The sequence below is a fragment of the Phalacrocorax carbo genome, chromosome 3, assembly GCF_963921805.1.
Source record: "Phalacrocorax carbo chromosome 3, bPhaCar2.1, whole genome shotgun sequence".
In the NCBI taxonomy this organism is placed as follows: domain Eukaryota; kingdom Metazoa; phylum Chordata; class Aves; order Suliformes; family Phalacrocoracidae; genus Phalacrocorax; species Phalacrocorax carbo.
This window is the reverse complement of record NC_087515.1, coordinates 127153561-127180089: the sequence shown is the minus strand read 5'-3', so window position 1 is coordinate 127180089 and position 26529 is coordinate 127153561. Positions and strand designations below refer to the sequence as shown.

At 43.4% G+C, this 26529-nt stretch overlaps 1 protein-coding gene across 18 annotated transcripts in view; it reads left to right on the top strand.

Moving 5' to 3' along the window:
• The window catches only part of HMBOX1 (homeobox containing 1), a 127548-nt gene that overhangs the window by 34885 nt on the left and 66134 nt on the right, over window positions 1-26529 (top strand). For 14 of the 18 annotated variants that reach the window (XM_064448295.1, XM_064448294.1, XM_064448293.1 and 11 more), the window contains exons 2-3: window positions 12587-12670; window positions 25648-26127. In XM_064448295.1, the coding sequence (XP_064304365.1) occupies window positions 12648-12670; window positions 25648-26127 (503 nt within the window). In that variant the 5' untranslated portion in view covers window positions 12587-12647. Of the gene's footprint in view, window positions 1-5316; window positions 5401-10290; window positions 10382-12586; window positions 12671-13857; window positions 13940-25647; window positions 26128-26529 lie in introns of those variants that run through there. The other 4 variants (XM_064448281.1, XM_064448283.1, XM_064448291.1 and 1 more) reach the window with 4 other exon arrangements.

Genomic DNA, 26529 nt, shown 5'->3' with positions numbered 1-26529 from the left:
TCTGTTAGGGATTACTGTTTCTCAGTTATTCTTTTGCTCTTGCATATCATGCCTTTATGTGGAAGAATATTTAAAGGTGTCGTGTAGAACAGCGAGATGAAAGATTCTTTGTGCATTGAAGAATTCTGGTGTCACAGGAGTCCACCTGTTCTCCTGTAACTTTTTTTTTTTAAGCTGAAGTTTATTTAAAGTGAGTTTTAGTGCTCATAAAAGCTGCTGGCTTTTGACAGCCTTCAAGATTGAAAGGCTGTCCCCACAGGTGGCGGCAGCAGCACTATGGCCTGGTATTCAGGGCACAGGAGTAGGAATCAGAAGATCCACATTCTGTTCTCATCTTTAAAACAGGTGACCTTGGGCCAAGTAGCATGTTGCTGAGGCTCAGCTCTCTGTGGAGAATTTTACCCCAGCTCATGAGGGCATTGTAAAGATTTGCTACTCTCTTAAGAAAGAAAAGACAAGGATGAGAACTTCTTGCATCATCATCAAGCAACAGACCTCGTCTCCAGCCTACCAGTGATGAGAATAATTGGCGGTTTTCAGGACAAGATGTTATCAGCAGCCCACTGAAAGTGTCAGACTAAGTGGAAGTATTTTTGTCTGGGCAGAATTGCTGAAGAGGAGCTAACCAAACCAAGCGGGTTTCACGCAGGTCCAAAAAGATGGTTTCTGTTGGTGTGTCCTACATGAAATCTTAGTAATTTTTGTGGGGAGTGGAGCTGGATCAATCCGTTTGATGTAGCATTGTGTGTCAAGTAGTGGTCAGTATCGGACAATTAATGCATCTATCCAGCTTGCAAAGCTATTCCTCTGATTAAGCACAAGGGGAGTTTTCTTTTTGACCCTTTCAGGCTATCAGCTTAATTCCCAGAAGCTTCAGATTTAATTACCCGTATCATTACCACAACATGCATAGCTGCAGATTTTATTAATGACCATAAAATTATCGAATCCTCTTTAAAATGAATGCAGATTCCCAGCCAGAAGGTCCTTTCGCACATCAGCTCTAGTACAAGTGAATCCCACAGGTTGGTGTAACACCTCTCAAGTCCGTTTGTCAAATGCCGAGCCTAGCTCATCCGCCTTTCTGCACCTGATTTCCTGCTAATTTACCAACCACTAGTAATACTCTCCTGCAGTTCTGTCACCAAACTCAGGTGTTCTTGCCTCTAAAATGGTAGCTGAGCTGAAGTTTACCCTTCTCGGAGCCCGTTTTTATGCGTTTAGCAGCAGACTGACCTTTACACCTCCCCGTTGCAGGCTCCTTCCGCTCGCTGCATTGCTTTTGTTCCTATCCCTAAAGTGTTCTTTAATCCATTTCAAGTCCTTTTCCCTGCACGATGCTTTATGACTTTGTAAATCAATCTGAGCAGTACAAAATCAAATGCTTTCCTGAGATCCTGATAACTTATGTCCACTGTTTCACTCTTGTCTAACCTAACGATTTGGTCGTATAATAAAAAGAATTTCAGCAGATTTGTCAGGCATGACCTTCCTTTTATGAATCTGTACTGGACGTCCTCTACTAAATTATGCATTTCCAAATGTTCTGCCATTTTGGCTTTTATCAACACTTCCAATACGTTCCCACAGCTGAAGCTGGGTTTCCTGTTCTAAGGGAATTCAGCAGAACTCTGTCACAGCACAGCAAAATTCATCATTTTTTTCAGAATTCTCCATAATAAAAACTTCTGTTTTCTGCTTTTTCTCCTCATCTTATTGGATTCTTGACATTGGAATTAGTATTCTGGTTTGTATAGCCCTGAGAGTACTGCGTGTTCGGGAAATAACAAGCTCGCCGTTTGCAGTTCGGCAGGTTTGCGTGTCGCACGTGGAAGGAGTTGCTGAATCTCAGCCCAGTTGTAGGTGAGAGGATGGAGGCCGGTAGCTCAGAGTCTCAATTTTGTTCCAGGCTTCCTAAATAATTTCATTTGAGACTGGAGGTCACTTCGCCTTTCTGTGCATCTGTTTATTTTTCTGGCCTGTTTCCTGAAGAGAGTTCTACATTGCAGCCTTGCTTTGTGGTTTTGTCTGAAAATATATATGAGGGGGGAAGGGCAACTCCAAATCCTTCAAGTGTTCTTGCTTAAAGCCCTTATGCTTGTGCTTATACCTACTTTGAACATATAGCTTGCCACTTGGGCTATGCTTCCAAATATGGATTTCTCTTGGAGGTATGTTCTGACCCACCTACTTTGCACTGCAGATATATTTAGCAAAGTTTTGCTGTAATAGTCCTACAGTGCTGTCCCAAAGCTGTCATCTGCTCTTCTGCCTACCTCCTTCCCCGTTACCTTCCATGCGTCAAAAGCCACCTGCCGGTGTTCTGCATCTCTGGTCAAGGCTTTCTGCCACTGCCACAGCTCTTTTTTTTGGTGGCAGGGCAAGCAAAGAGGCTGAACAGCCCTTCCCTCTCTGTGTGCCGCTGGCTGGGCAATGCAGCTTGCCTAAACTTGAGTTAATTCCTCCGTGTCTGCAACAAAGATCGTGAGTTCTGGGAGAAGCCCCCGAAGTTATGAATGAGACCAGCAGAATTGGAGACTTCTATAATCAAAGCCTCAAAGTAGGGGGGATTTGGGTTTGGTTTGGTTTGTTTTTTAAGCAAAATGCACAAACGGGTACGTATTCCTTGCCCCTAAGCCTGGCTTGTACAAGGTGCTCAGCCTGGTTAGGTTAAGATCAGTGCAGGAGGCTCCTACAGTTGGATCACTGCGCCGGAGCAGACCATCTGGGGATGATGTGTCTGCCCTGTATCTGCTGTTTATTGCAGGAGGAAATTACCAAGTTATAGTGATACTTAAGTATGACAAAATTATGGGAGACACTGCATTTAGTGAGCTGGCTTTTCTTTAGAAAGCCAGATTCTGGCTCCCTCCTCCAATCTTCTTGTTAGATGTCATCCAAGATGGATTCCAAGTGGGAAAAAAAATATTAAATAAATAAAGCAAGCAAACCTGCACTGAGTGAATCATTCCTCCTAAAATTAAACCACTTATTATGGGGAGGGAAAAAAAAAACCAAAGAAAACTAGGATTACAGGTTTAGCAAGCGTGAGCATGTATTTCAGCATGTGTTCCTATATTCGTAATTGCCAAACTACTGATTTCTTAGAACTCTACTATTAGCATTGTTAAGCAGTGTTCTGGACGGTCGCTCCTATAAATCCCTGTTAATATGTTGAGCAGGAGAAGGCCTTTGCAAGAATAATATTTAGCCGGCAAGCGATCGCCGTTTGGGGCATGCTGTCTAGCCTAAAGGGACAGATAGGGGAAGTAACTGTGCTGGCTCTTAGGACGTCCTGCTTGAGCATCCGTCTGATGGTTGCTTGAATCTTATTGCCACTTCCAATAGGTGCTGTGGAATGCTTCTTTTATTTTTAATTATTTATTTGGGCAGAAGTGTGTGAGGCTTCTATACAGGGTGTACTTATAACAGTAAGGCCTGTAGTTTACTGAACTCTTACTCTCCTTCGTATGCTATTCAGGCAATAAGTAACCACATGAAAAATACCTCAAACAAACAAATGGCCTTTTCATGGACAAATATTGTTCCTTTTCAAGTGTGCTATTCCAAATAATGAAGTGCCTCAACCCATGAAATTATGAAAGCACATTACAAATGCCCCCCTTTTAAAACTTTATTTCCATAACACCAGTATAACCAGAACATTTTCATCGCTGCTGGTCTGCTGACCAAAGTAATCTCAGTTGCTTTTAAACTAGTCAGTGAGTAGAAACAAGATGGAGTGTCTTGCGAATAAATCTGCCAGAGTACAGCTTTACCTTGGAGAAAAAAGATTGCCCTCTTTCACTTGCATCTGCTGAACCATGTACCTCTGCAGGGGTGAACGAGCCCCACAGGCTTTCTGGCAAAGCATGTGAAAAAGAAAGCTTGGATCGTACTGTTGGGTTGACATGGATGAAAGTCTAGGTCATCAGAGAGGAAGAAGAGGGGAAAGCAGAAGAGGAGGGTAGAGCCACACATCAATACTTTAAGCACAACCAGTTGACAAGGGCGCAGGGATGGAGAGGGGCGAGGAGAGTTGTTTGATCTGTTGCTGCAGTGAGGACACATCTGCCGGATCCCAGCCCGGTTCCAGCATCGCTGGCGGACATGCGGATTCTCTGACAGCTAATTGTATTCCAAAGTGAATAACAGATGGGTGCCCTATGACCGTCTGTCAAACCTACCTTGTTGTAAGGCAGAGGGCGGACATTGGCAAGACTGCCGTGCTTGTGGTCTCCTTTTATGGCACAATTTTATCCAAACTTGTTTGGGTGTAGAAAAGGGTTGCGCACTTACTTTATTACAAGTAACTGAGAGCTCGCAGAGGTTTTCAGAACGCCATTTAATGTTCTGTGAAGTCCCTAACAAGTCTATTGTTTGTACAGCATGTTATCAGATTACTGTTTGGGAAAAGGGGATGATGACCTTAAATTCAAAACCTATTTTGAAAAAGATAATACTTCAATTTTATGCAGTGTATTTGCTATTGCCAAGTGTTTCTACATTCCTCTTAATACTTTTTTTTTGTGCCATACAGCAACGCAAAAACTAAAAGATCGTAAGGCATTACTTATTTCCCTTCCATGCTTGTTCCTGGTACTAGTGATAGCAGATACACTTCAGCTTTCTTTTCTTAGGTCAGCAACGGGGCATAGGTGCTTCAGCTCGCTTCAGCTGCACATGCATGCATCTTGCATTGGGCATCTTCGTATTCACACAGGATCGTGCTGGAGCACTTTTCTGTGCCTGCCAAGGGTTTGTGGTACCCCTGTCCTACAATTAATCTCCCTCTGTCAAGTGACCTGATGCCAAGTATGATTTCGGGAATCCTGGTAGAGGAGGTTTGGTGGCACCTACTAAGGTGCGTACGGGTCCCCTGGAGAGGCATAGATGAAGGAAGGTCTCTGCCTGTCCAGTCAGGTGAATGCTCTGTCATCTTGGGACTGGTGTACGCTTGGCAGTGCCTCCCGTTTTCATGCTTTTGAACTTGCCTGTCACCGGCCACGACTTTCATGGCAACTGAGCGTTAGTCTTCATAGTGGACATTTGTATCCTCTTTGGGACAAGCAAGCTGGGGGTCTGAGTGGAACTGCCAGCCAAGGAGGAAGCCCGGTCATTAAAAGACTACAAACTTGAAGTCCAACATGTAAACCTGCACAACTGCAAGATAAAAAGCCAAGCTCTGTAAGCACTGATTCTAGTAGCCTCGGTTAGTTGTCGTCTAGACATTGGGAAAGCTAGTATGTTTTATCATCTCTCTATGTCCTGTTACTAGCAGGCAGAGAGCAGTTTATCAAAGCTTTATGTACCAGATGGATGTTCTGAAAGCACTGCTGACTGTCTCGGGCCTGCAAGATGCTGTGCTGCTGCTGCTGTTGCTGGTTTTCCTTCAGCTGGGTACGTCTTTCTATGTGCGGTATGGAGGGCAACTCTGGCAGGTTGTTCTCTAACAACTGAGCTCCCTGCTGAGACCTGGAAGCCACAGTAATTCTTTCCTGTTCCTAGTGTGCACTGTTGGGCTTAGTGTGCTTAGTCAGCATCCTGTTGCACCCAAATTACAGTCAAACAGGGTAAGTAATTCCTCTGTGCCAAAACCAATACTTGGTGCTAGCTAGACTAGAGAGATGGCGGCACTTCAGGAGGTCAAGTTCTTCCACAGCATACTGCATAGTAATTCATTTGAGCACTTCCAGTTGGTGAAAAATGTAACTGCAGCATTATTTTGGTCATGTTATGGTCATAACCACACAGGTGCAGACTGCACGTGAGCCTGCCTGGATAGACTTAGCAAGCAGAGATGCTCACATCTAACGATATTCTGCAGAGGAGGTACGCTCGCAGTATGCACACATTACACTTGGCAATCAAGAATCTCATTATAGTTGGCGTATCTAGTGCTACTATGTTACTGTATTCCTAGCAGAAAACTGTCAAGGTAATTAGCGTTAATTGGGATCTTTTTTGAATGAGCCTCTCATTTATTGTATGTTTGGCCCGGCCTTGGACTCAAGCAGTTGGCAATCTCCCATCTGCAGTTTTGTCCAGATGAACGTATATGCCTTACAATGTACATATCCACAGAGTTCAAGGAATAATCCCTACTGTTGGCATGTAAGTGCTTTAAATCTTCGTTCTACTTATAGGGTATGTCTTGCCCATTGTAGCTCTGTAGGAGTTGGCTGGCTCTGAACTGCTCCTTCAGCTCTCTGCTCTTGCCTGTCGTCTTCTGACATGCAGTTACTCATTTTGTGAGAGCTTCTGCTCTGTTGCAATGCAGCGTCAAACAGTTTGAACCGAACCACTTAACTGAGAGTCACTGTCTCCTTACGTTCTCTCTCACACGTGAACAACCATCTCACTCGTCCTCATCTGTGTCAGTGCTCGAACTGATCTAAGTGGATTAAGAGAACCTATTTGATCATTAAGGAAGTGGTCTTTGCAGCAGCCGTTAGCTATCGCTATTAGCTGTGAGTTCGTGTGCCTTGCTGTCGGTCTTCCGCTGTCAAGATTTGCTTGTAATTTTAGCCAGAACAGCTAATTCAAGCCTGGCCTTTGGTTCCAGGCAAGTTTTTAGACGTGATTGAAGGGGGCAACATACTGAAATTCAGGAGATACAGCAGTGTAGGTGCTTGGTGTGTTAAGGCCGGAAGCTCATTTGTAAGCAATAACGAGAATATAACCCAAGGTTCTCTGCTGAAATGTGTCTGCGTACGTATCTTGATGACAGCATTTCATTTTCCAGCTGCCGTTAAGGACAAAGCAATACTAAATTATGTCCTTTTACTGGGGCTGCGTTGCCTTTTATGTATCTTCGGGACTTCTGGGGTAACTCGCAGTCCTTTCCAGTGAAATGCAGATGAACTTTTCTGCCATTCTGGAAGCCTTGGGTGAGTTTGGGAAACTTCATGATTTTTTTGACCTCAGTCTTTCTGTAGAGAGGATCCGTTGCTAGGTTGCTTCAAAATGGAGCCTGGCCTCTGGCTTGCACTCTAGGTAATTCCACTAAATTTGGGTGAGCAGGTTTCTTTTCTGTGGGGTTGGAGAGGGAAAAGGAGAGAGAAACGATTTTAACTGCAGTCCTTGGCTAATTGTTCTGAGGAGATCTATTGCAGGGCATGTTGTGCGAGCAACTATTTGCTTCCTTGCTTTTTAAAGTTTACCAGCTGTGGCTTTATCATGAGATTGACATGTGTGTTTTCTAAAGGGGAAGAGGCTTTTGATGTTTTCCTGTCAGTTCAAGAGTTCTGAGGAAGAAGAGGATCCCATTAAAAAATCTTTGCTGTAAGCTTGGCAAGATGCTACTCTATTCCTTCACATAATCCCAAAATACAGCTTTCTCCTGGTTTGCACTGTAAAGGGTTTGGTAAAGCAACAGTCACAATGAGACTGAAAACAGCACTGATTGGAGGTAACTTCTGAGCAGTTTCTTCAAGAGTTTTTGTGTTCGTAAAAAGTATGCTCTCTTGCTCCCTTTGATTCACTGGTGTGGGTTGCCCAGAGAATTGGTGGAGTCTCAAACCCTGGAGATACTCAAAAGCCATCTGGGCATCATCCTGAGCAACTGGCTCTGGGTGGCCCTGCTTGAGCAGGGGGCTTGGACAAAAGGACCTCAGAGGTCCCTTCCAGCCTCAGCCGCTCTGTGGTTCTGTGATTAGAAGGTCACAACCTGTCCCTTAAGGTAAGATCTCTGCCGTAGCAATTCATGCCTTGTTACCTTGCAACTGAGCCAACATGCTCCTTGCAGGCATCACTTCCAGGTAGCCCAGAAGCTGCAGCAAATGCAGTGACTGTGTTACTTGTTGCACACTGATTCTTGATGAGAGCTTGTTGTGCACCTTCTTGAGGGTCTGTGCAAGCCATGCTGAAGGCACAGATCAGAGTACTCACTTAAAGAAGTGATATTTAAATTACTTGGAGCCTGGAGACTTAAGAAACCACTCTTCTCTCTGTGTTGCGGTACAATGACTACGTGAAACTGTATGCTGCGTGTCGCCACACCACAGCGTGTGCTCAGGAGGTGGCAGTTCTCAGAGAAGGTTCTTAACCTTGCTTTCCAGGGCACAAATGTAACACATCCTCAAGTCATATGGCAGAGTGTTTGGGTTTTTTCCCCCCTAATAACCCTTTTTTGGGAAAATGGGCTAGAGAGTCCTAGATTAGCCGTAGTATTTTGGACACTGGTCCTACTTTTGTGCATGCACCCAGATGAGTTTTGATACAAATGCAGTATCAGGAGTTTTAAAGCACTGGGTAAACAACAGCCTGTCTGAACGTCTCCTAAGAACAAAGGACTCCAAGCTGGCCAAGGAAGGCTTAACAGGAGCTACTGTTGGGAATCTGAAGCCAGACACATTCAGAGTAGAAATCAAGTGTGCATTTGTAAGGGAGAGGGTGATTAATCACTGGAATGAACTAGAATGGATGGATGCTTGGTCTCTTGCTGTTTTCGAGGCAAGATGTCTTCTGGACATAAGTTAAGCCAGGTATCACGTTTGTTTTACTTTACACTGGCCTCAGTGTAGAGAAGGTGAAGCGGATGAAATGTAACAGCCCATGTTTATAGGCACGTGTGTGCGCACACACACACGCAGAGTACAGCCAGAAGACCTGACGATTCCTGCAGACCTTAAGCTGTATGTTAAGTGAAAGACTTAAATTTTGAAATATTTTGTTACTTCTAGGAGAGGATCAGTTCGTAATTACGCGTGGGGTTGGGAATCTGCCTTTACTGCGAATTCAGCAGTGGTAAAACTTCATTCTTGGGGATGAATTTGCGTTTCTTCACCATCCGATGCACGAGGTGTATCAGCAAGCTGAAACTTGGTTCTTCTGCATTTCAGTAGCTGGTTTGGTAATAGTCCTGCTGTTAGTAGTGGGAGCCGTGTCCTCAAGCAGATACCATGCTCAGCAACTAATACTATCCTGTGCAGCTTTAAGCCAAGACTTTAGCCCCTCTGTTCATGGTTTACTTTTGATGAAATGGTGATGTTTCTCTTCCCTGAGGACAAAAGCTTTTAATCTGTTATTTGTAAAGCCCTTTTTAAGAACTGACCAAGGAAGGTATTAGTGAAATACACAGTGGTGGCATTATTTTTCACTACGTGACTCACTCAGAAATTAAAAGGGAAAATGAATTTCTCTTCCAAATAAGTGATATCAGCCTCAGCTTTACCAAATGACTTCCTCCTTGCCTTTGCAGGGTGGTGTGGATCAGGGTGAACTATACTTCAAAACATTTAATTGCATACAGTGAGAAATGAAGAAAACTGAAGTGGATCCCAAGAACGTATTAAAAATCTGAACTAAAATGAGAATGATTTCATGTCAAGTGAGACAAATGCAGAGTTGATACTCCAGTGCTTCACACTTCCACTTGTCCTTGGTACTGAGAAAATGAGATTTTTAATATCTGAAAAACAGATTGCCATGAAGACTCATCCATTGTACATTTAAGCTGCCTTTATAGCAACTTAAGCTGGGGACAAGATTGTTCATTACATCTGATTCTACAACTGAGGCCATGATTTCCATATTAATATTGAAATTTTTTTTTATTGGCTGTGCCAGCAAGGGGAAGGAGAGCTGGTAGTGTTTTCCCTGTGTTAGCAGATAATTTATTTAATGAATAATGCGAAAAGGGCAAAGGTTTGTGAGTTCTTACTTGCATATCAACCATAGATTGTGGTGACCCCTGCTTTTGCTGCTGTGATCAAACCTGGTATGCTGCTTTGGTTTATGCTAAAAGGAGGCTGAGGGAAAGGGGGATATTGATTCATGATTTCAGAATCATGATTTGTTGGTGGCGGAAGTTATGTTGTTTGGGGCTGACCTTCTTTTGGCTAAAATTATAGGCGAGGGGTTGCTTGTTCCAGGCTGATGTGCCCTTGAATTACAAAAACATTTAAGCAACCTTTACATGTGTGTGGGGGCAGGGAAGGTATTTCTGTGCCACTGAACTTTAGACCAACGTTGAGTCAAAGACTATTTGTAACCCTTTTCAATAGCAGCCGTTCTGTTCTGGCATCAGGCGTAGGAAGCACTAGCTTCCTCTCCTTTCTGTGTAACTGCGTTTGCTTTCACAAGTCCAGCTAGCAAGGCAGACCTGAGGATTCCCTGACCCGCCTTACTGCTTGGCTCGCTCTGTGACAGTTTGCAATTGCCTTCAGACCGTAATAGTGCTGCCTCAACCTTTAACATAGCAAAAACTGAGAATTCCTCTTATTTTCTCATGAACTCTCTCCTGTTTATTTCTGCTGAAATGCTGTCATCCTCTGTCTGCGCTCACAGATCTGGAGTTTCTTGGAAAAGTTCCTTCCTCTTCTGTTCACATCCCAGATTTGGGCTAGATCCTAATGGCTCTTCATTTATAACATCTGAGGTCTGTACCATTCTTTTTACCTCTTCCATTAGTATCACTAATATCATTGTCCTGCCTTTGTCATCTCACATCTGAGTTACTGCAGCCTTTTCTTTGGCTCCCTGTCTCATCTCATGTTCCAGTTTTAATACTGCGTTTCATGATGATGGAAGGTGATCTTTTCTTTCCTTCGTGGGTTTTCTTCTTTGCTTCTTCCACACTCCTCGCCCTGGAAGCATATCTTTCTCTGAGGAATCCAGTTCTCTATCATTAGCCTCTCTGACCTTCAGAAAGTTTGTATATTTTAAGTCTTAATTTGTTCCTCTTTGGAAAACAAAACAGCTCTCTGTATTAAACTCAAAATTTGGCAATAAGTCAACAGCATGATCTCACATTTTTTGTGACTGCTTCAGGGAAAATATTTTAAATGCAGTTAAGAGGTTTAACAGAGAAGTGTTTTGGTGTAGAACTATCTTTTAAAAGGTTTGGGGTGGCTGACTGCAAGGGACCCGTGTGTTTGTCTTTTCCATCCGTCAGTACTTCGGTGTCACGATTTCTCTCCCAGGCCACAGTACATGACCTGTAGTCTGCTGGGACCACTCATCTTGTCTGTGACCTTGCTCTTGGCGACCTCCCGTCCTGGAGAGGAAGAAAGCAACTCGAGACCTAGATGTGGGCCAAATGAATTGTTCTGGAAGTGGTAGCAGCCAGCTCTCAGCAGCTCCCTCCCCCAGAACACCCAGCGCTTTGCTTTGCCGTCTCTGGGTGGGAGCAATCATGCAGGGGCAGGCAGAAAACCCCTGGGAAAGTTGGTGGCCAGAAGCTGACTGCTGCTACTTCTGGAAAAGTTCATTCAGCCCAGCCTTTTGCCCTGAGAGTTCCTAAGTTCTTCCAGGAGTTTTGAAAAAAAAAAAAAAAAAAGAAGAAAGCCACATAAGCGACAGTACAGCCTGTGTGTGCCCAGTGGACTCCGTCTGGAATAGGTGCAGCTCTTCCCCAAAGCCTGTAGCGGGTGTGACAGAGGAGGAGCCAGGCTATACCGTCTGGACCACTCTTAACCACCGAGCAGATCCAAGATGTGTCCGCCCTCAAGGCTTGGTTGCTAATATTACAGACTAATACTACAGACGTTTCTTTACAGAACAGAGTAAATTATCCCGTGCAAATCCCTGTGCTGCTCTACCCACTTGTTTTCTATTCTAGCTCACATATGCCCGTAGCCTGAAGTGTAAATACTCTCTCTAGTTCTTTCTGCATCTGCCTGGATATAATATCCTCCCTTTCTCTTTCCCGTTGGTTAATAGTTTGACTTCTGAAGCACTTCCTGTCCATGTTAGTTTGTGGAGAAAGACATCAGCGGTGATAGCTAAAGAAAATTCTATTAGGTCATTCCTTTTCAGAACATAGTACCTGTCTTTTAAGCTCTTTGCGGATGTTAGCCAAATAATCCTTTTAATAGCTTTTGTGAGTTAAAAGGGTAGGTAACTGTCATAAGGCTAAATGATTGCATAGATGAATTTACTTGTGGCCAAAAGAAATCAATTGGAATTTAAATTTTTGTCTCTGGACTGATAACACTACCAGACATCAACCTTCTCCTTAGGAATCTACCATGTGCATTGAAGTATATGTCTGTGACGATATATGGGTCTGGGTTAGTTACAGATTATCCAGAGTAATGTGATTGAACATTTCCAGTTTTTAACTCATGGGTGTACACAAGCTCAGAATACTCAGCTGGTTGGCCTTGTTTAGGTATAACTTGAGTCATTATAATTCATAGAGTGTTTGGGTGTAAACGAATATTTGCCAGACTTTAATTAAGACCATGGGTCCCTTGCAAACCATGCCAAAGCACCTGAAGGCAGAGTGAAGAAAGAGGGTGAGGCTTTAACAAGACCATGTAAAAAGAGAATAAATTGAAAGATGATATAGGAAAATTCAGTGGTTCCAGGGAGCATTTTTCTTAACCGTGGCTATATTTAGTGATTGGTATACGTTCTACAGCCTTTTAGCCGAGGGATGGATTGGGTGATTGAGAAGGACCCTGGAGGCGCCTTTGTTTTTTTTAATGAGAACTGATTTGACGCTACTGCCTGGCGAAACTGCTGTAAGGTTGCCCTCTGTAAGCCGGTTGTATAATTGTAAGTCAGATAAGAAGTCAGAATGTATTTGCCCTTCATAGAAATCTCTAACGTTCTTGTGTCTTTTCATTGTGTCTTACAGAATGGTGAATAACACTGAAGACCCCCAAGAGGCTTTATAACGTCCCATCCCCATGTAAAGTATGCTCAGAACTTTTCCAGTAGTGTAAGTATAAGCTAAAAAAAAACCACAAAAATCCATTGTTGAGAGCTCCAGAGTTGTTGGGGGGGGTTCTCTTGATTTGTCTGAGAAGAGCAGGGAAATGGTTACTATGATTATCAGCAGTTTGCTAAATTGGAGAGTGCCCCTGGTTTGGTATTTGCTAGACATTTAAACCAGGGAACAGTAGCATTTAATTCTTCACTTGGTCTGGCTGTTTTGTTATTTCTACTTCTACTTTTCTGTCACTGAAAGAGAAGGAGAATCATGCAGTTCTTAGAAACTCAGCCTTGATCAGAGAAAGGCTATTGTTAAAAGAGAGATCTCCATACATCTACTGAACATCCTAGGGGGGTACCAGAGCTGTGCAAGAGGGTTTAGCACCACTACAGGCTTGGTGAAAGGGGATGAATACACCATTAATGTAGCATTATATAGCAAAGGGCACCTAACCTAACGTTAGAATTAGATGTGTTGGTCCAGGCAACCCCTGCTGTATCTCGAATCCCAGTATGAACTGAAGTGGTCTAAATCTCATCCTTGAATTTGAGCCTATTAGTGTGTTCTTTTAAATGACTTCTGTCGTGAATCTTCAATGTAATTGCTATCCATGCTGTTTCTTCAATAAGCAAATGTATTCAAAGTTTGAAGCTTGTCAGCCTGAAAGGAAAGGCTTGACCTGTACTGTGCTGTCATCCGTCTCTCTTGCTGGCCAGGCCTATATCACTGTTCCCCATACCTCTTTTATAGGCATGACCGAACGCTTGTCCACTGGCAATCAGATTCTTGAGATACTTTGACCTCTTGACTTCTGATTGTACCTTCTGTCAGACTGAGTTGGCAAGAGAAATCCTGTCTACAGAATAGGTAGCAAGAAACTGGGCTGCTGTGAATGCAGTCAGATTTTCCCAGAGGGATTATTTCAAGGATGAAGATTATTCATCTAGTGCGTGGTCACTCACAGTGCAAGTGGCAGCACAGTCACAGGCTTCTGTAGAGGGAGTTACAGCAAAAAGTAACGAGTGGCAGGGGTTCTGTGTTGGAAACTAAACTACCGATGTATTTCAAAGAGACTTTTGATACAACCATTAATTAGTTATTTTCTGTTGCTGGTGGCTTGGTCTTCTATTCATAACTAGTGGTTTCCTACTTTGTTGCCAGTCCCCTGAGCCACCTCCTCTTCTCTCTTTTAGCTGGAAATATGTTGGATTTCAGTATTAAAATCACCACTTGAAATTGTAAAGATCTAGTTCACAGCAGGAAAGAAGTCTGGAGGTAAGGCCACACTGCCATGTGCATCTTTATTATACTGGTAATTCAGAGTTTGCAGAGTGATCTTAGAGCTCCTCTGTGCTTTGTGTGAGCACAAGAACAGTCTGTCAGCTTTAACTTTGAGTCAGACTTTTAACATAGATTTCCAAACTCTGAATTATATAGTTTTAATTTCCTGTGCTTTAGCTAGATTTCAGTCATGTTCTGCCTCTGCGCAGTTTTAGTTGGATATCGCGTTGTTCTGTTGCTTTCCGGAATCGTTGCGGCACGTTGATGTGCCCTGTTAATCAGCTGCCACCCTCGGTCAGAGGAGCAGCAGCTTTTTCGATTTATTCCAGTGTATGTGCAGTTAATACAGCCATCGAGAATGCAATATAAGAATAGGTGAATACTTTCTGATTGAGTGAAAGCTGGGGTGAACCTATTTGGAGGGGATTAAAGAGTATTAAATTGGAGAAAATGGGCCAAGATGACCCATTTAGGTGTAAAGTTTCCAGATTAAACCATAGATATCTTCTAAAGAGGATAAGTGGGCATCGTGGTTTCAGAAGAGGAAGGAAGAAAACAGAGTCTTTTTAAAAAAAGTTTTAACTTAAATACTGAATAAGGTTAAAATTGAACAGTCCTAAAACTACCGTGGTCAGAGAGTACTTTGGTTACCCCTACCATGGCGCAGCATCCTCTGTCAGAAGAGCAGAGTAGGCAGCTGGCTGCAGTTACCGTTTCACCTATCTAATTTTAATCCACAGTTGGATGAGAGTCAGTACTTGAGAGGAATTTGAGGTTTGGTGCGAACACAAGACTCTCAATTTTGGTCTCTCAGGAATTAGTCACTGAGCTGAAACTAAGTCCTGTAGCCAATGCAAGTAGATCTCTATTGGGTTCTCCATAAATATGACAGGAGTAACTATTTATACTTCACAGGCTCACGGCAGTATTGATTAATTAATATGTGTTAACAGTTAGATATGACCATCAGTATTTGTATTGCATGTTTCAAACTATGCCTCAGAATATGATTTCTGATAGAACTAGTCAGTTCCAACATTGTCACTTGAAGTTTACCTGAATTACCAGGCTGCTGCTTGTGAATCGAACTGCCAGCAGTGACAGAGCTGTCTTGGAGCGAGTAAAAGCCTGCTGAGTGGAAAGAAGATCAGTGTGAGTAATGCAGATGAAAAAGGACTAGATTGAAGCCTTGTCATCATTTAGGGAAAACAACAGAAAGAGAGGACCGAGTATGCGACCTATACCGAAGTCAGCACACACTGAAGAGCAGGCAGCGGAGGTACAGTGGCTTAGAAAGTCACCACGTGGCTGAGCTGCATTAACTGTCCAGCTTCCTTCAAACGTGACATGAAACATGTTAATTAAACTTGGGTGAAAGAGGGCTCGGCTAATTTGTTGGGTTTTGTCTTCAGGACAAGGTATTGTGTAAGTACTTGGTGGCTGTAGGAATGTTCAGCTGGCATTTTAAGCTTCCTTAACTGAAACATTGTTTTGTGTGAGCCCTTAGTTTTACCTCAGTTTAAACCAGATGAGTTAATTCATGATTTCACAGGCAGCTAAGCCACTCTGAAAGGGATCTGAAGGAAATCTTGTTGCATGTGTGCCTCTTACACTTACTTCTGCTTTTGGCCAAATTAGCTTGTCCCCATCTGTTTAGTTGGTGATAGCAATCGTCAGAGCCTTCCCTAAGCTAACGCAGCTCACCAGCCCCTGCAGAAGCCAGCTATGAGTGGGTCGGTTGGTTGATGATTTTCCTGCGGAGTTAGTGAACTGAACTGGTCGGTGGACATTTCCACCAAGTCCTGGAGCTATGCAGAAGGGCAGAAGAACAGGTTGTAGGTTGGTTCACGCTCTCTCATGTATCTGCAGCCTCAGGACTTGCATCTGTAGGTGTTCTCCTGCTCCGAGCAGGACACAGAAAGATTTGGACTTGCCCTGAGAATACAGCCTGGGTCTTCTCTGTGCCATGCAAGAGGATATTTCTCTAGTTCAGGTCTGGGCTACACAAAGAGATGTTTGGTTGCTTTAAGAGCATTAATTAGGCTGTGTGTTACTTTTTGAAATGCTTTTAAATAAAATAAAACTCTAATATGGAAGCAGCTGTGGCCAAAAGCCCATGTTTTTGCCATTATCATTTATATTCTTCAAGGAGCCGCTGTTATCTATTCCTGAGTTGTTCTCCAAGTATAATCTCTGTCTCACTAAGTCTGTGTGCCAGTGAAAGTACACTTGCAAACTGTTTTCTAGTGGAAAAAATTTTTTGCTTTGTAGTTAAGCACAAAATTAGGAGTAGGCAAGTTTCAGGTATTTGCTGGGTTGGGTTTTAGTTTTCTGAAGTAACAAATTTATCTTCTAAGGAAGTGTGCTGATTGTTACTGCTGGTGATAGATCCTGAAGGAGAATGAAGGTGCCTGAAATACTTCAGAATGTCTCTTTTTCTCCACCTGTGGAAGAGAAGTGGTGGAAATCCTGTGATGGAACTCCTTGAAACCTGTCCTACACCTTGTCATATCTGCTGCTGTAGATGGGCCCTGTAGGATGGCTGTATATGTGGTGAGAAAACAACTAAAGTTTGGCCAGGCGCTTGGTCTGCCTTCCTGCAGAATGCCTGCGTGACTTCGAACGAGTCATTTTGACGTGTCTGAAGGCCAGCCCCCTTCTGTGAGCTTTTGGTCTCAAAAACTAGCATAGTTTTACTTCCCTGCCTCACAGGGGTGTTGTATAGAAAGATGCGTTTCAAGTATTTAGACGCTCCAGCTAGCAGAATTAATAGAGAAGAATTCTGAGAGTCTGCCTGGATTTTAATGAAGGATTGGTCAAGTTCTGAAGTGAGCTGGGGGAGGCAGAAGACGGCAGTATACCTACCCCAGTAATCTTGACAGCTGAAAATATGTGACTTGCTGGTCTGGTGTCTAGGTTAGGCCCACATCTCAGTCTTATTGCCACAATGACTCTCTTTCTTCATGTGGGTTAAAGACAGTATTACGGTGTCTTGGTGAGATTTGCTTAGCTGTGTAGCTCAAGCGCACAAGTCCTGATCTGATTCTGTTACAGAGCTTATGTATCCAAAGTTTAGTCTTCAGCTCCCGAATCCAAGAGCTCCTCCTTTGCTCTTGGCACAGGTTTGGGCTTTGGGCCCTGCTTCGGCACTCAGCTGCCACTACAGCTTTTCTGTTGGTTAGTCCTTCTGATCCCTCATTCTGCCCTTGAATCCAGCCTCAGAGTTTGAATTCCTGCCTCGTTGCTTGTAGAACTGCAACAATAGTAGGAAACCCAGATTTTAGAAGTAGGGAAGGTTAGGGTTAGACAGATAAGGTGTCAGTGTGAATCAGTCTGTGCCTTGAGTAGAATTCAGAAGTATCTGGCTCCCAGCCCTGTGCTTAGTCAGAGGTCAGTCCCTTCTGTAAGACTCGGATTATGACAATAATTGGCATTTATATTATATTTTTGCCTAGTAAGATCGATCTCAAGTCCTCTCTCTCTCTCTTTCCCAAAGATGTAAAGCAGATGCTATAAAGCAGAGTAAGTTACTCACCCAAGTGGAATCAGTGGTGAAACTGCTAGGGTTTGCTTACTGCCAGTGTGCCAGCATCCAGTAAAAAACATTTTATCGGCAGTGAAGAATTTCAAAGACAGAGTCGAAGAACGGCTTATGTAGAAGTGATGAATCTGGGTTTGGGGCTCTTTAACTAGCTGAGAAAACTTGAAGCCTCCTGAAGAAATGATATGTTGATATTCTGCTCTCAGCTTGCCTTCTATAATTTGTGTAGCGGTGAGTATTTGATTACGTTGGATTTATTTTCAGAAGTTTCAGGCTGCTCTTATTAACTGTCACCGTTTTGATCGAAAGCGTATGGCGGTGTTCTGCATTCATAAGACAGTGTTTTGCATTCATAAACAGAACCGGTGACGTTTAACCTCGATAGATCAGCTTGTAGTCTGATTTCACTCCTTGCTGCAATGTGAGGCTTTCGTTTCCCTGGGATGAGAGCAGTCATTACAAGCATTACATTTTGTTTGTGAATCAGGATGAATGGGAGTAGAGTCCTCTGAAAATCAGAACTAAGAGATGCAACTGCAGGAGATAATTATGCTAACGTATGGATAAGGATGGCTCTGTGTTCGTTGACATGATGAGCACTTGAGGCCTGATTTTTTCTCTCTCTCTTGAAAACGGGTGCAACTCCACTGAAAATACTGGAGTTGCAACTGATGAGCATAAGTGTTGGCTCAGATGAGTCAGATCCTTAATCCTCTGTTGCGCCCCAGAATTCATAGCATCAACTACTGTTTAGAAGGCAGCTTTGCTTAATAAGGTGCAAAGCCTTGGGTGTTTCTGAAATATTTAAATTATCTGTGAGTACAAGGAGATGCACTTGTTCAGTAAGGACAGAAAAGGCCAAAGCTTGAATTTCAGAAGACTAGATGGTGTTATGCCCTAAATGTCCCAAATTTGTTCCAACAGTGCCTTAGAGCTGCACTTGATGAGTCACAGCCTTTCCCTCTGAACGTGTGTGCATGGTGTTTGCACCCTTTACTTTGTGATATATGTCAGCCGCTCTGTGGAACAGCTAGAGCTCAGAATGAAAGCCCCTCTCTTGAGCTTCTTGTGAGAACCAGCTGCGTCCTTTGGGATGGATAACGGTGCGTGGGATGTAGAAAAGGAAGGAGGAGCGCATGAAACTGCTTGGGTCCTTGGATCTCACAAAAATGCATGGAGAGAGAAACAAGCTTACACAGTTAAAAAATTAACAGACTGGGCAGCTGGAGGCGGCGTTTCTTTGTAGTCACTGGTTCTGATAGAAAGCATCTGGAGCAGTAGTGCATGTGAATTAAGTTGTTGAATATCAGTCCGGTTAATAAGCAAATTATAGCGCCTTTGGAAGTAGCAGTGCCATCCTTAATATCCCTTTTTGCTTGCTGTCTAGATCAGAGACCTCACGTAGAAAGGAAGCATAGTACCCCAGTCATCCCGAACAAGGATCCTTACACCGGTGCGTGGCTCGGAGCTGGGCATGCAGAGCCAGCACAGCTGCTCTCTCTGCTATGTTTTTAATAGCTGGAGGACGTCCACCTCCACAGTTGTTCAGATGGCAGTGCTCACTAGTACTGTATGCACATACACACAGGAAAAACCTGGCAGGATAAGGAGTTCAGGCTGTGACGAAGACTGTGATAGTCAAAACACTTCTTTAGTTAACTAGTTGCAGAAAGTAATTTTTTTGCTGAATACTTTGGGATCACCTACGTCAGCTGAAAAGCCACAGCTTCACAGTGTTATTTTGCAAAAAAATGATGGTGCTGTAAAAGATTAGATTACAAATTGTGGAGATGCTGTTAACAGGACGGTGTAGTGCTGTTAGGGTCCGACCCTGGACCAGCAGTGTATGCCATACGTCAAAGAAGGGTGGAAGTTGGCACCTCTCCCCATCCTGTTTGCCACAGTTGATGTGACTTCATCAGAATCATTCTTAAACCAATTACCAGACCTAGGATCCTGTTCTGAACACTTTGGCTCTAGCCCATATCCATATTATGCAGATTATATCAAATATAGGTCTCAGATCAAAAAGCGCAACTGGTTTTGAGAGTCTTGAGCTTTGTCAGAGCTTATTAGATAAAGCAGTGAATTTTAATGGAAATTTGGAGAAGGACCTCTGCAGAAGAGGATCTCTTTGGTGATGCTAGAGTACTTCCTACTCATGAACAGTGAGTAGAAGAGTGGAAAAAAATGATTTCTTGTGATCATTAAAGAGTCCAGAGCCATTTTCTCAAGTGTTAGAGGTGTTAAGGCTGGTGTCTGGCCTTATTCCCAAATGGGTAATTGAATTGCTCTGAACTTCTGCAAGTTCAATTGGACATGGGCTTAGCTCGTAGCTGTTTTTTATGGGATTATTCTGCAGTGTTCCATCACCTAGAAACTTAGTGTCGGGTAAATGATTCTTATACCTGTGGCTATGATAGTAGGTGAGAAAACCTTGCTGTGTTGTTTCTTACTTTTCTCTGTGAGATGCGGGAAGATAAGGGAAGAGAATGCCTCTGTGTCTGGCCACATACCCCCATGCTAGATCAGTCCTTTCAAAGTAAGGAGGGACCCCCATATCTAAAGGGTGAAATTCGTACAAAAAAGAGGCTGAATAAGTCTCGGTGGTATGACAAGGAAGAGTGATGGTATGGAGAGCAATTATGCCCCTAAACAGCCATCACTCCAGAAAGTGGCTTTAGAAGTGAAAAAGAGCGATGCTGCATCTGGCTGGTTGAGACCTGCTGGATATTTTATATCTGTAGATTTGGGAGGGAAAATAAGTTCTTTTTTATTTAGTTCCTTATAGTTTTCCCTTCGATCTGGTGTTCAGGTACCTTAGGTTCCTTTTGGTTGAGCCACAAAAGATAAGCATGAAGTTTTAATGCTTTATAGATACCAAGAGGCAGTAAGTGGAAGCGGGCCATCTTACTTGGGGTGTTACTGCCAGCTTAATGTAAGAAATGTTAAGAAGTTTGATACTTTAAGCTTTCTTTTTGCTGTCAGGATCTAAATAAACTTGGATTCATTCTAAGGGCCGGGTTCAGTTGTTAAAAAAATTTGTCAATTTTAATTTTGAGCTTAATTAGTACTTTGCAGAGGTCTTGCTTTCAAAAGTTCTGGGAGGAAAATGCATGGCGATTCTTCCTTGGTTGGCTCTCTGTTTTGGGTATCTCACCAAGGAAATTTGATAGTTCATTGTAACTGGTGAGAGTTTTGCTAACTGATCAGAAGATACAGCATGTGATTATAGAATCATAGGATCGTTAAGGTTGGAAAAGACCCTTAAGATCATCGAGTCCAACCGCTAACCTATCACTGCCAAGCCCATCACTAAACCATATCCTCAAGCACCATGTCAACCCTTCTTTTAAATACCTCCAGGGATGGAGACTCAACCACCTCCCTGGGCAGCCTGACAACCCTTTTGGTGAAGAATTTTTTCCTAATCTCCAACCTAAACCTCCCCTGACGCAGCCTGGGGCCGGTTCCTCTCGTCCTGTCGCTGGTGACTTGGGAGCAGAGACCAGCCCCCCCCTCACTCCAGCCCCTCTCAGGCAGCTGCAGAGAGCGAGAAGGGCTCCCCTCAGCCCCCTCTTCTCCAGGCTAAACCCCCCCAGCCCCCTCAGCCGCCCCCCAGCACACTTGTGCTCCAGACCCTGCCCCAGCCCCGCTGCCCTTCTCTGGACACGCTCCAGCCCCTCAAGGCCCTTCTTGTCCCGAGGGGCCCAAACCTGAGCCCAGCACTCGAGGTGGGGCCTCCCCAGGGCCGAGCACAGGGACACCATCACTAGTGTGGAGGATATTTTGCTACACTGGCAGCGAAGTTTGCCAGAGCTTGACCACAGCAAAGCAGCTGGTCCAGTCTTTGTTCTCAGGAAAAGTGTTTGCTGTCTTGATTTTCTCCTGCACATCCCCAATCATTCTGCTTCTCCCTGTCTTATTTTGCTTGTTGTTACTTTTGCAGTTGATTGTATTTCACAAGGAATAAGAGGGGGGAAGCAAATTGAATTATAGCTAGCCAGAGGAGTTCAGGAGGATGAGAGGCTCTTACAGCAATATGGGGGGTGGGTGTGGGGGTGAGGTAGTGAAGAATATCCATTAATTAATGAGGTGAATGAAATTATGATGATTCTACAATGGCTGATTTACTTAACTGCCTTGTAAATTGATTTTTAAACAGGGTAAGTTTATTAAAATATTTTTAAAAGGGAAAATAACTGAAGCCCTGCTAGAATAACAGTTATAAATAATGTTACTGTAGTTATTCATTAAAAAGTAGTAGGTAGTTGGCAATGTTGGAACCTGTTCAATAATACTGAGTTTTGCAATATTTGTTTTGGGTTTTTAATGGAAAATTCCCAGTTCCTGCAGTTGTTTTCCATACATAAAAGTCAGAAACAATGTTTCTAGATCTCGTGGTTGTGTAGAAAATGAAAATGTGAATAAGAGTTCAAAATCAAGAAGACCAATAAGAAGCATGTCAGATGCAATGCATGCTGTGTGTGTAAGTGTAAGCAAGGCAGTTTTTACAACTGTGTATGACTCTAGTGAGACCAGCAGTGAGATGCTGTATCTGATTTTGGTGTCTGTATCTTTTTAAGTGTTAAAAAAATGATAAAGAAGTTGTCTAAAATGGCTAGAAGGATACCTTGCATGGACAGACAGACTGCTGGGATCATTGACTTTAGTTTGGGTTTTTCGTTTGGGTTTTTTTTTTTTCTTTTCTTCTAAATTACCAACATTTTTCCAGTGATGGTGTTAAACACGGTATAATGGATTTAATCTGACAGTGGGTTTGCTGCTCTTAGATTACTTTCTGCAAGCCTTTCAGCAGTAGTCTGCAGATTAACAGGACTTTGTAGAACGCAAGTTGGAAGTCGTTGAATATCTTATTCTTACGGCCTTGTCCAGCAGCCCTTGCATTCCTGGGCAACTGAAACCACTGCACGTGCACAGCAGATCCCCGCTGCATCAAAGTGGGACAAACTGGGGGCCAGATCGCTTCCCCACATGCAGCTGCATACGACAGGTCAACCATTTCTCTTGCGTATATGAGCACTGGAGTTCATTATGTGTAATTCACTAGTAATTCGCTAAAGCATACTCAGGATTCACTAAAGGATTATGTATAATTTGCTAAAGTATATTAATTTGGCCTGAGAACCCAGATCTGGAAACTCAGCCCTGACATTTTAGACAAATTAGGGAATCACACCCAAATTTTAAAAGGGAATGACTGGCCGTGGCAACAAACTGCTGCAGGAAATGGTAAGTTTTGTGTCGCTTCATGTTTTTGAAGCCATCTGGAAAGCCATGCTTTTGCAGATGCGAGTTTTTCAGTTCACAGGGCTAGAAGGGCAAACGTTTTGGGTTTCTAAGCCTGTGACAAACTGGGTATTAAACTAGATAATCTAAAGTATGTTTTGGTATTAAACGTCAAAGAGTCAGCAAAGTAGGAATTTTGAGTAGAGGTAATTCTGGGTGGAGGTTCTGGATCATTAAATCCTCCAGTTCAACAAGTACTGGAGCACATGACGTTTGGTGTTGACAGAGAAATGAGCCAGGAAATGGCGACATGAGAAATACAGGTAAGAAATGCCAAAAATGGGTTTATCTCTAAGGAAAGGCGAGCTGACATATCTAGTGAAAACCATCTCAAGGAGAGATGTTTAAGAAGAGGTTTTCTATTTGAAAGCCATGCTACTCAGGGCTGATGTGGGGGACTTTCAGGCTGTGCAGGAGTTTGTCGTGTGAGTCAGTAAGTCAGTGTCACACTTCTTACAAAGCTTGGAGGAAAGGCTTGAGCAGCCCTGCCTCCCCCAATGCAGAGGCCAAACCTAGAACACAATGTCTGTTTCCAAATGCTCCTTGTCAAGCTCTGAACGTCTCAGTCTGAGATGCGACTTCCAAATTTTAGTTGTTAGAATTCCAGTCAGTTGCTAGTCTACTGCCGCATTGGCTGCTCTGCCCTCCTTTTAGTGGAATAATCTGTGTGCTTGTCTTTTAAAATTTAAAATGGCTTGTATGTTTTCAGTAATCAATTGTCCGAAGGACAGCACATTCCTGTTGGACTGAAGCACTTATATGGCTGTAGTCCGTCTGTCTTCTCACACAGTCATTTTCTTGGATGGGAGTCATCCCCTTGTATTGTCCTCCTGCTTCCTTCTCCCATGTACACACTGTTGAAACCATGAAAGGGATTTGATAGTTGCTTTATGAGACTAAAGATAGCACCTTCTTCTCATTTCCGTATTTTCCAGACTGCAGATGCCATCTTTGTGGATTCATGCATCCTGGCTTTGTAGCACCATGTCCGTACAGCTACATTCTAGCTGCAGCTCTTACTAAGCAAGCCAGTTCTCAGTGCTGGCCACATCCATACTACCACTCGTAGCCTTGAGACTGAGTGGCGGCATCCAACAGAGTGTTCGTGGTTTCTGCTCCATGCAAAATCTTCAAAAAAGCCTGTGAATTGGTCAGGGGTGTGCTGGTTGACCAAAACTGCCAAAGACAGTTACAGTGAATTAATAATGCTGCAGACGACACTGTGTAGATGCTACGGTGCCTCCTTCTGAGCACTATTTAATGTACTAGTATTGACCTGGCTATGCCCCCTGACTCAAGGATAGACCTGTTTCCATTGCCTAGTCAGGTCTGCATTGTGAGATGTTACTCCCCTGAAGAGATATTCCCTTGCTACTCCCCCAAAACCTAGGGGCTTGGTTTACTGTGATTTATGTATCTGGAAAAAGACTAAATGTAGCAGTTGAAAAAGTTTTGTCGCTCTGTGGCTCCTGTTGGGGACTTCTCTGTGCCAGTGCAGAAATGGAAATGAGGAGTGATCTTCAGAATCTGTGGAGAGAAATAGGCAGCCCTGTCCATGAAAGGTCTAGCATAATCATGACAGCCATCATCCCTCTTTTGGTTTTCATAGGGTCCTTGGAATTCTTACTTGACTTTCCTGAGGCTGTTGTTTGTCTGCTCTTGCTTGTAGGGATTGTACATTAGCTCTGTCATGTCTCCTGGAGTTTGAGTGATGTCTTCACCCTGCTCTCCTGCAGGAATTGTAATAAACCCTTGACTCATAAGAAGATTCACAAGAAAGATGGAAAATGCCTTGATCTCTTTGCCAAGTTCTGTCTGCCCTCCATCTGCCATCCCTTCTTCTCAAAATCTTGAGTTCTGAAGGAGGTGATCTTGTCATTTGTATGCCATTTGGATCTGTAGTAAGGAGACTTAGGAAGGAAAAGAAATTAAGGGAGCGTATTGTGGTTTTTTTTTTTGTCAGTTCCATTGCTGGGCTTTGCAGCAAATACATGTTCATTGTTCTGGCACCTTGGGAAGTTTAGGAGTTAAAAATGCTTTTGATGAGCCAACAAGATGACTGAGTTACACGAGAAGCCTGCCTTTGGAGGGAAAAAGGCTGTAGACTTATTTCTTTAAATGAAAGCTCAGTAGTAATTGGATGTGCTGCACTTTCCTTGTTAGGGCAGGCGACCTGTGACAACATTCCAGGTTCAAAAGTTACTAACTTCAGAAACGGGACTTCAGTCACATCAACTTTGGTCCTACAGGCCACTAGAATTTCCGCTAGGTGTGGTTTTATCTTCTTTTTTCAAGGTAGCAACAAAAAAAGTTAGGGCAACTCAAACTCTTCGTACTTAAGATTGGAAAGAGTTGAGATTCGTAAATCTCATGTCATAACTGGTTAAAACTTCTCCAGAAAAACTCAACCTCTGGCCACAACCTAACAGTTTTGGAATCTGGAATTTCTGTCTGGTGGATACTTAGCAATGGGCAAAATTTTGTCTGAAATCAAGTTGCATCCTTAATTACTGAGCAACCACTGTCTCTATGTAGCAGCAGTTTATCAAAAGCAAAAGGGTACCAGCTGCAGGTTTATTGCAGAAGGTGTGGGGAATGCTAGTGGAAGAGAGAAATGTTATTTGAGCACTTCAAAGAAAAGAAGCCCTCCTGCTACATAGCGAGACTAGCTTTCATGGGAGGTTGCCTGCTGAGCTTGTTTGGAGGTGGACTATTGAGCGGCCAGCTCTGTCACGTGTGTGACTTAAAGTTTTGGACCAGAATTGATCTTTCCTGCACGTAAGGTACTTTCCACATACCACAGAGAACTATTAAACTGAAGTATTTGCTTTTACATTTTCCTTGTTTTCAGCCTGCTGGAAACCATGTCTCACTACACAGACGAACCAAGATTTACCATAGAGCAGATAGACCTGCTTCAGCGCCTGAGACGTACAGGAATGACCAGACATGAAATCCTTCACGCGCTGGAAACCTTGGACCGTCTTGATCAGGAGCATAGCGACAAATTTGGAAGAAGGTCTAGCTATGGAGGTGGTTCCTACAGCAACAGTACCAACAATGTCCCAGCATCCTCCTCTACAGCCACAGCTTCAACGCAGACCCAGCATTCTGGGATGTCCCCGTCACCGAGCAACAGTTACGACACCTCCCCACAGCCTTGCACTACTAATCAGAACGGGAGGGAGAGTAACGAGAGGTTGTCTGCGTTCAACGGGAAGATGTCACCTACCCGCTACCCACTTGCAAACAGCTTGGCTCAAAGGTCGTATAGTTTTGAAGCTTCTGAAGAGGACTTGGACATTGATGACAAAGTGGAGGAACTGATGAGGTTAGTAGAAGTCTTTGTAAAAAGTTTGGAAAGTCAGAGTGAGAGATCCCTCAGAAGAAATCTGCATGGTGGAGGACTGCTGTAGTAGTGATAGGTGTTATCGAGAAAGCAGGAACTGCGTTAGACAGCTGTTCCCCTGCTAGTTCCCTAGTGGTCACCATCTCAGTACCTCTCACCTGCCTCTTAGTCTTGTGTAGACAACCCCGGGCCATGCATGGGTATCCCAGAGTCTGGTTCACCGTTGGAATATTTTTAGCTGTGCTGAACCAAAACCTGAAATTCATGTTAGCACTAATTTTCTGCCCTACTCTTATTCAGAAGCCTTCCAACTGAGTGTTAATTCACATGACCTCTCCTCCACTACTTCACACCAGTTGTAGTTCCTTCCGTATATAGGGGGAG